Source organism: Stegastes partitus, unplaced genomic scaffold (assembly GCF_000690725.1).
Source record: "Stegastes partitus isolate 25-593 unplaced genomic scaffold, Stegastes_partitus-1.0.2 Scaffold200, whole genome shotgun sequence".
Lineage (NCBI taxonomy): Eukaryota > Metazoa > Chordata > Actinopteri > Pomacentridae > Stegastes > Stegastes partitus.
The window spans coordinates 452370-463760 of NW_007577931.1; the positions used below are offsets into that span (position 1 = coordinate 452370).

The window sequence follows — 11391 nt, forward strand, 5'->3', positions numbered from 1 at the left end:
CGACCTAGCTTTAACATTAACATACAACGTGTTTAAAAACATGTCAGTCGTTTCTGAGTGTAATGTTTACAGGAGCATCCAGTGAGGCATGACAGAGGTATGTGGGTTCATCACTTCATCAGCTTCTGGTTTGTTGGAGGCATACTTCTTTTAATTGATAGTCTTAATTAGGACAGAATATGGAAGAAAACCTCACCAAGATCACTGTTGCTCTGTGAAACTGTGCAGTGATTGACTGTATTCATAATAAGGTAAACCTGCTCATGTTGTGCTTTGAAACTGTGCCCCAGAAAGACTAAACTGGAGCAGGGAGACTTCCTACTGTCCTTTCTGTGTCATCCTCCCAGCCCTAATGTTAACCCCGGGGCTGGTTTTTAACTCAGCAGAAAACCAGCATTGAGACAACGCTTCAAAATCTCACCTGACCTTATGTTTATTCATGTGTGTAGGAGAAACAAGAAAGACCTCTTTGCAGCCGAACTAGCCAGGCAGAACTAAGGCGATCGCCCGAGAGACGGGAGACGGAGAGAGCCCAACATTTAATTTAATATACACCCCACGGAGAACGAGCGCGGGTGACAGGAAGAGGTGAGATGAGGGCAAAGGAGTACCTTTTAAACATGGCTGGCCTGATGCAAGTCCTGATGCTGCTGCCCTCCGGTCCTGCCGTGCAGACTGCTGAACCACAAGGGCTGGAGTGAAAGCGAGGATCGAGAACCCTTGGCGGGCACGAAGGCTCAGTAAACAGGGTCGCCATTTGCTGACCTTTAGAAGATGACTCACTGGAAAAGATAGGGGCATATGATAATGAGAGGACTGGAGTTGAGTGGTTCTTCTGTTGGATAAAAGAATCTCAAGAGGCAGGAGGCCAGAGTTTAAATACAGTCAAAAAAAGAAGCTAAATACATTCAACTATTTTTAGGAAAATGCAGGTAAAGTTTTGCACGAACCTTTACAGTGTCCCGCTTCCATAATTATCCCAAACTCCTTCCACATTCACTGGCATCTCGTGCATTTTCAATCAGCTTCAGACAGACGCTGTGAATAGAAACGATTCTGTGTTCGGTAATCTTTTTTTTCTTCCCCCCACATTTCCCAAATTTCTTCATTAATCTTCACTAGAATTCTCAAAAAAAGTCCACCGTGTTTGAAGAGTGTTTGGTTGCACAGCGTGAGTTTAAACTGGCTCCAAGATTAAAGAGATTCATTTAATCGCTTGCTGCTCGATGAAAACATGGCTTCTTTCTACATCTTCAAAATGTTTCGGACTGGTTAGCGATGAAGAAAAACAGCCCCGTTCTCTGGTTACTACAGGTGCATTTTCAGAATAACAATATGTCATAAAAGATTAAACAAGTTCAAGCCCCCATTGCAATGTGGTGCTCCTTAAATGTGGGGTTAAAATATGAAAATCGAGTTGGAGTTTTTCGATCTTAAGTGTACAAGCTGTAATAAACATGAGCTACTGTGTCGTGCGCTTAAATACGAACCAACATCCACATACACAGGTGAAAAAAATATTGCCTTAACTTCAGTTTTATTGCAATGTGCAAAAAGGCTATTAAGGGATTAAATACTAGCTTTTAGAAATCCAAACTTCTAAACTCTAAACTTGGAAGGTCTTGAGCTCTGTGTCCTCGGGGCTTTCACTTTACTCGTTTCAAGCATGCTGAATATTCCACATTTGCCGTTTCAACGCACATCAAATCGAAAACTGAAGAACACATTCGATGACTTTAATCCATTAGAGATGCAAAAAAACAACAAAAAAAAAAAGAAACGATTATAGCAGTTGATGTAAAACTATGCATGTTTGTGTAATTCATCAGTGGGACATTTGAAAGGAAAACATGTTCATCTTGGATCTAGAGAATCCTTTCATCAAGTGTTTCTGCCTGCTTTTATGTTAGCATTAGAGACTTCAATGCAATGCAGACAATGAGAGCTATTACTGACAGCTTTGTTATAAAACTATTCGACTATGTGTCAGGGTCGGCAGGAGGTTTCTAAAAAACTTTCTATCAAAGTTTTGTGCCTTGTTTTTAATGCCTGATCGAAATATTAATTGGCTGATGTCATCGATGGATACTGGCCCGGTATGAAAATTGGTTTTTAATAGAATATAGTGCAGAAGACAGATGCCTGGGATGATTCAGAAATAGCATCGTCACGTAGTTTATCAAGCAAAACAAACTGACAGTTGAACATACTCTCAGTAGCAGGATGTGTGTCGCAGAATTTAGTGCAGAGTGAAGTCGAGTCTTCACAGTAATTTGCTGATTAATTTGTAAGATAAATTGTTGGAAAGTTAATAAACCATCATCAATTCCCCTCTGTCAATATAACTGACATGCTGGATGTATGCAGAAGTAAAGAATACAGGCCCACACATTTTATTTATATCTATCTTTCTTACTCCCTCGAAACTGGTATCAAAATGGGCCTCAAGAAATCAGGATGCAGTCGGGCTTGTGCTTGTTTTCATGTTGTATGCTGAGGTACAAAATTACTGCCAATCACAACAAGAGCACTGAAAGGGCTGTTTCGTAGGTATTTCATAATTTACCGTCTCTCTTGGTATTTGTTCCCGTGTCTCTGAGGATTATGTCGTTATATCTGCTTTAATCGTATTCATTTGGAGTCATAAAGACGTTTTATGGGTAAAAGATTTACTTTGCAGTCGAACTAAATCTGCTATAAAGTGTGATAACCGAAATGTTTCATTCAGTCAAGTAAAAGAATTTTTTTCTAAATCGTTGGCACAATAGTTGAACTCTGCACCACACTTTCTCGCAGTGGTTTTTAGAAAAAAACACAAATCTGCAGGAACATACAGTACGTCTCTTCCAAGAATACACAATCGCACACACACTCATATACTGTATACATGTGCACACACACACACACACACACACACACCTGCATTTCTCTGATCTCTTTTTGTCTTGTGCTCCTCTTCAGCATTCAAAGCATTCGAAACTAGCAGTCAACTCCCCGTTCAGCTGAGGCAATCGTCCTCCTATGAGGACAGCACAAGTCAAAAAATTAAACTTCACTCATCTTGCCATTAAAAACAACCTGCAGTATTTGAAGCTGTCAGGTGAAAATCCCCCATAAGCTGCCGAACACAACAGAGCAGATATAGGAGTGGAGCAGAAAGATAAAACGCGCCATCTATTCTTGCGAGCTTCTCTTTGAAATTTCCCTTCAGTGTGCCTCTGAGATGGAGGTTCTTTGCTCCCTGCAGAGCTACTCCAGCTTCTCTTCTCCCTGGAGAGATTTGCAGAGCGAGACAAACACCTTGGGTTTCTCTGCGGCTGTGTGTTCTCCAAAATTCGCTCCAGGCAACTTTAAATTAATACCTTGCACTGCCTTTCCCCTGATAATTATGTATCATCACCCATGAATGCTATAAACGGGTGATGTTTAGTGCTTGTATAATAGGGCTAAACTGCTGCAAAAAAAAACAACACCCTCATGCTGGATGTAATGAGCGCCGCATCTTTTAGCAATGTGCTGAACATCTTCACAATTACAGGGAGCTCTGCAGGTTCATAATATTTACATGCTATTACGACTCTGTGCCTTCCAGCTATGCCGCCTTTTGTTGCGAGGAAGCTATCTGTGTCCATGCAAAAATGTCAACGTCTGGGATCAGCAGAAATTTGCTGCCTGCTTAACTCTCTCCTGTCCTTTCACCAGGACAGCCTTCGTTGGCTGTAACTACAAGCAGAAGGCTGCTCTTCTCTCAATAATGGGCAGATTGACAAGCCCGTGGAGGTTTGTAACCGACAACAATCCTCCCAGGCACGCTGAACGGCGCGGGCATGTCTCTCCCGATGCTGTAGCATGCGCCCTCTGTTGCAAGGAGACTCTGCGATTAGCTGGAAATCCATTCCTGACATAATAATTGCTGTCAAATTAGAGGCAACCACCAACAATTATGATGAGTGCTGACAGGTGAAGTGCGCTCATCTCCCAAACAACGCACACACACAGTATGTTTATGGGCGAGAGAGCCAGAGAGGGAGATTTGCAATTGTTCAAGGTCTCTCGGTCAAGCAGCGCAGCTCCATCAACACACAACTGTTGTGCTGATTATAGAGCGAGAGCAGTCTTCAGTTCAGCCCTGGTGGTGGGGTAATTAGATGCTGTGTGATGAACAGGGTTTCTTGCTCCCTTGTGTGAGTGTGTCTTCTGTTAGCATACATCAGTAACTCATCTGCAGCCTCTGAGCCACGTGTGCCAGAGGTACACTTCGACCGGCTTTAACGCTCGTGTGTGGCGGCGACGGATTCCCGAGCATAAGAAATTTATGCAAAGAATCAGAGATTGAGGTGATGACATATTTATGTAGAACAGAACTTGGGATCAACCATTTTTGAAGTTTGGACATGAAACTTTGAGTACTTCTTTCTCAGCTGGTTTTCTGTAAAGATGTCAATCACCATTAGATAATTCAGTGATATTGATATTCCAGGGATTGGTGCAGAGAAACACAGTAACGAGGTGAACGTGTGAAGTCTGACACCAGAGCGGCGTCAAAGTTACATGGAGGGGAATTGGTCAACGCACAGCGGTTGAAGCTCAAAATAAGAATACGCCAATTAATCGCTTTGTCTGTAAATGTATACTGTACAGCAGCTGTGGGTTGATTTTAACAAGATTGGAGGCTCCAGCCATACCAGCAGCTCTCTGAGGCTGCCACTTAGAATAATAATAACAGATCAGATTTATGTAGCACTTTTCTTACTCAAGGAGTAACTCAAAGCGCATACAATCAACTGTCAATTATTCATTCTGGTGGTGGTAAGCTACGATTGTAGCCACAGCTACAGACTGACAGAGGCGTGGCTGCCATTCTGCCCTTCCGACCATCACCTCACACAAACCATTCACACCAGGCAAGGTGGGTGAAGTGTCTTACCCAAGGACACAACAACCATGACACAGGTTACAGGGCGGAATCGAACCCCCAACCTTCCGATCATTGACCGACCTGCTCTACCACCTGCCCTTAGAATGCAGAATGCTAACTTTAGCTTGCTAATATGATTGCATATACAAGTCAGTATCTTAGTCTAAAATGAACTATGAAAACACCACTAACTGATCAGTATTTCTCTTAGACAACAGCATCATCATCCCAGTGGACCGACGGAGTTTGGTGCATAGCAAGTCAGAGGGAACGTTTTTAGAGCTGTACCTGATTACGGAGCTATTTCATTGTTTCATATGGCTTTGGAGAGTGATATAATCCTAAACTGATCAAAACACGAAAGCCTAATAGCCTACTTGTTAACCTTATAAGATGTGCACTGAGCTTCGGTGTTAACACACGGCTCAACAGGTTTGCATGTGGTTTATTCCATCTCAAATCATCAAATTTTTAAAACTATTTCTGCTCGACCATCCCCAATTTGTCTTCAATTTTAATAGCATAAAATATAAATATGTTTAGACACATTTGTAAAATTTTAGCCTGATGTATGAAACACGTTTTGATATTTAAAATTGCTCATTAACCTGCTTTCAGCACAATTTTTCACACACTGAACTTTGAGGCCATGTTTGAACAACAATATCTTTGGAACTATCCATTCATCCATCCATTATCTATACACCGCTTAATCCTCACTAGGGTTGTGGGGGGCTGGAGTCTATCCCAGCTGACTCAGGGTGAAGGCAGGAGACACCCTGGACAGGTCACCAGTCTATCACAGGGCTACACTTAGAGACAGACAACCAAGCACACTCACATTCACACCTACGGACAATTTAGAATCACCAATTAACCTCAACATGTTTTTGGACTGTGTGGGAGGAAGCCGGAGAACCCGGAGAGAACCCACGTTGCACGGGGAGAACATGCAAACTCCACGCAGAAGGATCCCGGGTGCCCTCACTGGGACGCGAACCGGCGACCTTTCTGCAGCGAGGCAACGGTGTTAACCACCGATCCACCTTGCAGCCCCTCTTTGGAACTAGATGAAAGCTAGAAATTTTCACTGTTAATTTTTTCTCTTTTTTTTTCTCTAATAATGTCATTGATTCACATTCTGCAATATTAGACCCAAGTAATTCAGCAAGTAGACCAAAAAGTCTCTGAATATGGGCAAGTTAATATGACAACTTGTGACAAGTTGTATTTTCATCCTTTGTTTTATTTCTGTGATCATATATTTCAAAAAGCATTCTATATGGTTTGTTTTGTATTATTGTAACTACATGTGATTCAGAGATGTACTCAATAATAGGACTTTTCATGACAGCTTCAATTTGTTCACGTCATAGTTTGATCTAGTTGTCTCATATTGCAGGTTCTGAACCAATGTCCTCATGAGAAATAACAGTGAAAATGTCAGGCTTTTACTGTAAATAATCATTCAAACAGGATAAATTTAAATAAATATCTAGCATTGCCCTTGATATAGCACTCTTAAATTGCACAGATGCTATTTTACATATGTATGTATATTCTATGATTATAAAAGAAGTTTCAAGAATATCAGAGATGGTCAAACAGAAGGTCTCTGATGATTTCAGATGGAAAACCCCACATATTTACTTGCAACTCATAGAAAATCTAGTTAGGAAAAGAACTGGTGACAGTGAAGCACTTCTTACAGCTTATTTAATAGCAAACTCTGAACATAACCTTGTTGGTTGTGCAGGTTTAATTAGGGTGATATAGCTGGTTAAAAGAGAAGCTGGCTTTGGGCACAACATACCTGCTAATCTTGCTAGCACACCTCTCTTGTTAGCGGCTAGTGTAAGTAAGCTAACGTCTCCATTTCTGCATAAAGAAGAAACGAAGGAAGCTGGAGTCCTCATTATTCGTGTTTGAGTGTTTGTTTCGGTTTGGTGTATTATATTTTATCCTACTAATTCACAGGTGGACATATTTTCTTCCCTCCAAGTCCCCAACTACAGACAGAACAAAGGAGCTAGTTAGCCTGTTAGCAACCTCACAAGCTAGCTTACCAAAAAGAGCAACTCGGTCTTTTAAAAACACCAAAGGCAAAAAAGCGTCTGAAGCACCTTTTTTATGGATAACAGAGAGAAAAAAAAGACTCTCACCTGATGAGTGGGTCACTCTCTTTAGACGGTCCCAAGGAATTTCCAAAAGAATTAGTCCACTGGAGCAGAACAGAGGACACTGAAGTATTTTAACTTTGCAGGTTTGAATACAGTGCCAAGGCAAAACTTCTTCCCAGGGACTGTGCTTTCAAGTGAGGTAATTTAATCCGTCATTTCTTTATTTTTTTTTCCTCATCTTTTACAGAAGACTTTTTGAAATGTGTCACATTAAGAAAAGCACAGGTGCAAATAATATTAATTCCATGTAGCTGCTCCGGCGTCAGGGTCACGGTGCTGCACAAGCTGTTCACGTCCTTAATCACATCGGCAACACCTGCTGCTCAGCCAGGCCCAGAAGTTTCTAGAAATTTCACAATTCTCATTTCAAGGACCCCTCTGGCTGATAGCTGATGTGAATTTATTTGGTTTGAAAATTATTTTTTTTTCTCTCTCTCTCTTTAAAAAAAAAAAAAAAAAAAAAACTTATTAGAATAATTGTTTTTAGTTAAATAACCTTGATTTTGCTTTTAACAGAATTAATAATTATCCATCTTCTAAATAAATATACCTTGAAAACTTTTGTACTCTGATGCTTTTGTCCCTCATTTTTAAATTCTTCCTTTCAAATGCTGAATTATATATTATTGTAATCAATTTATTGAAAATAAAAGTTTACAAATCCCTTCACAATAAAAGCACCGGCGTAAGCTTGTTGCATAAACTGGGATTAACTTTCACCAAATTCCTTATGAAAGGCATTTTTAAAAATTGCATGGCCACGTCATGCTAGCAACACCAGATCCCTTTTTTAAAATGATTGTAAGAAAACCATAACTGCAATAAAATAAAATCACCAATCAAATCTGATAAAACTTGAACAGAAAATTTGGTGACTTTGCATCAAAATAAGGTTTAAAAAGTGTTTTCCTGACAAAATATACTTCTGCTAGGCACAGCTTCACGACTACATGCTTTGGCACAACATGACTGGTTTAGCGTTTCCTGGTTCGGCTGCTAAAAAGCAGACGATTGGCTCTTTTTGTGGGTGTGTTTTACATTCAGGATTTTCCAGCTACTACTTTTTACTTTGTGGTGTCCCTTGACCAACAACAACAAAAAAATTACCAATGCAACTGTTTGCGACATCTGTCCAAACCCAAACCAAATGATGATCCCTAGCTGGCTTCCCACCCACGAATGTTGAGAAACATTACTGACGGCAAATCAACTCAGATTTTGGAAGGTAGCTTACTGTTTTTTTTTTCCCCAATCACTTTATATTTTCTAGCTAAATATGCCAGTAAAAGTCTTGTACGTTCAACCTTTTGTCCCTCCATTTGCAAAACTTTCAAAAAAGTCCTTAAAGACGTTCGATTTCAGGTAATTTAATCGCAATTTCATGCTCCAGAAATGTGTCGGTCACTCCATCTGTATTACATAGGGCAGTTTATTGAACTTGTAAATGAGTTAGGAGTCATTATGCATGACTTTAGTTTTTCTACACTCACAAAACCATAAAAGTTTGAACATTTATAATAATAATTTGCTGCTTCAACATTACATTCAAAGCTGTAAATTGTTATAGCTACATTTTTGTTAAAAACACAATATTTACATTAATTGTAATACACAAATTTTTTATATTTGGCATACTTACATTAATCTCATCATATAATTTACAGGTTCTCAAGTACTGATTAATGTGAATATTTAATCTCAAAAATTCACAACAAATCAAAAAGTAAATTAACCATACAAAAAATGAAACATACAAACAATACTAAAGCTACCCACCCCCACCTTCCCACCAAAAAAAAACCAAACAAAAAAAAGTGTTGCACAGAATTTCATCGATGGATATTTTATGCCCGAAAAGAAAATCCTCTATTTTACAAAACAGTGTGAAATCTGCCTGCCACAGAACATTTACTTCACTGCAGCAATACAACAAGACGTGGCCGAGCCGAGCAACTGTTTATAGTGCAGTCAACTCACGTCCATCTTTTTTAATCAAACAGAAAGTAAATCTCGACTGTACAAATATTTGACAATGATTAGTTTGTAAATATTTCTCCCGCAGAATATAAGTCCTCATGCGTTTTAAGGTCACTGCTGACAGTGAAACTCTGTTCCAATTACTGTTTTGTCAAATAAAGAGTTCATCATAACAGTTCTGGTCATAACGCCGATGAGCGAATCGTGTTTGTGCTTGTCTGATCAGTAGATTAGAGATTAGAATTTTTTTTTTTTTGGGTAAAGTCACTTTAAAAACTCTTTCTTAAAAAATGTCTTTTCAACTGAGCATTTCCACGTTTCTTGATTCCAGGTCCCAGTTTAAAGGAAAAAATGAAATTATAATAATAAAAAGAAAACAACTTTACAGGACACTGTTCAGTTTCCTTTGGCACAATACTTTGCTAACCCACCCCCAAAAATCTGGTGTCATGTACATCATGCAGGAGGAATAGGGTGTGTTCGCATAAACGGCAATGGCTCCTGTCAAATTCCACCTGCCTTTGCCCGTGTTTTTGGTCCATGATTTCATAAGTAAGTGGCTGATTTTAGAGAAAGAAGGGCAGTGGAGTGGTTTGTAAAGGCGGTAATTTACCACTGAAAAGCTCTCCAGCTGTCACATTTACATGTGAAGTTAAACAGGCCTCAAAATTGCTGTTATTACTGTGTTAAAGTTTACCAAATTTGTTATATCACTGCATAAAAATGACCAAATATGGTCAGAATTGTAAAATGTGGCAAAAAAATACGAGCATCAGAGCAACTTTTAATTTAAATATCCCACATTTTTGTTAGTATAAGGTAAAAGTTTGACTTTGTCGTACCATTGCTTGCGTGGAAAACACTATGGGAACACACCCTTGTCTACTACACTTCACTGAAATGCATACTCGAGGCCTCTAGCACCTTTTTTAGCCATACAGTATACAAATATACTGAGTTGTTAAAAAAACAAAACAAAACAAAACAAAAAAAAAACGTGCAAGACTCACAGATAAAAGACTCTGTTTCCAATACTTAAGGCAAAAACAATTCTCATATATACCAATATACATATATTTGAGATTATTACATCTATCAAAACTGTGTTTTTCTAGAGTGTTCTGGTAAACATATGTTACGACTGACCGTGGTGACCTATTGTATGTACTAGAGCTAAAAGTGCGGAATGACCAAGTCAAAGTCAATGCAATGCCCTCTAGTAAATACAAAAACAAACTCTCTTTTTCTTTTCAGTTTTGTTTTGACTGCCTGTTAAGTCTATAGGCTTTTATCGGAGCGTAGGTCAGGAATGCTGAACTGATGATCACAAAAAAAGTGAGTGCCGAGTAGAAAAGTGCAAAATACGCCAGTGTGTGTGTGTGTTTTTTGTTTTTTTTTTTCCTCCGCCTCCTTCCGCAAGTAGCCAGCACCTATAGCTGGGACACCTTCCTGGGCAGAGGCCTGGGTCTGGGGACTCGAGGGTCGGCGGTTCCGTCCAGCTTCATGCTGCCTGTGCGGAGCTGGTGAGGCTTGGGCGGCAGGGCCGGCGGGTCCGTCTGCGGGGGGATGGAGAGGCTGTGGGGCAGCGGCACGGGCCTGCGGGGGTTGTTCCTCTCGTAGACGCTGTAGGGGGGCGGCGTCTTGTTCTCCCTGCGGATCGGCTCGTCCGAGCTGCTGGAGACGGAGTTGGGCAGGGTGCTGGGCGGAGGCAGCGTGTGGGGCGGGTGGTCGCCCGTGGGCAGCTCGGTGCCCGAAGCTTCCGACACGCTGCAGCGACTGAGGGAGGAGATGCCGCTGCTGTAGCTGCCGGACAGGACGGGGGAGTTGGAGACCAGGCTGGCAGACTGGCACTCGGTGGGTGAGGGGGTGAAAGGTGGCACAGTGGTCTGAGGAGAGAGAAGGAAGGACATGAAGTCATTTATGTGGAAGCTGTTACACTGTACGCAGCAGGGTTTCACAACCTGGTTTACTCTGAAAACAATACACTCCAAGAGGCTTAACTTTCTGACATGCAGCCATGTTTGAAGTGTCACGTCATTGATGGGAGAACAGAGCACAACTCTGACCAACCACAACCATCAGTGACACTGGGTGGCAACAGACCTTCAACTAGAGAGAAAATACAGTCATTTTCTGCCAAGCATTAAATCACTCATATTAATATGTTTTAAGGCAATAATGACATTTATTTTTAGCAGTTTGTAGGTTCTAGAGTGCAAAGATTTGTTGCTTTTCTTTGTCTTATGGAACAGAAATTCACCATCTTTGTTATCGATTAGAAAAAAACACATTTGAAGATGACTGCTTTTCATGATG

General features: G+C 40.6%; 1 protein-coding gene across 2 annotated transcripts in view; it reads right to left on the reverse strand.

Annotated features, from left to right (window-relative positions):
• Positions 1–8449: 8449 nt before the first annotated feature.
• Positions 8450–11391, reverse strand: part of LOC103356443 (dedicator of cytokinesis protein 4-like) — an 8259-nt gene continuing 5317 nt past the window's right edge. For both annotated transcript variants that reach the window (XM_008280582.1, XM_008280583.1), the window contains exon 3: positions 8450–10961. In XM_008280582.1, coding sequence (XP_008278804.1) covers positions 10506–10961 — 456 coding nt within the window. In that variant the 3' untranslated portion in view covers positions 8450–10505. The remainder of the gene's footprint in view (positions 10962–11391) is intronic.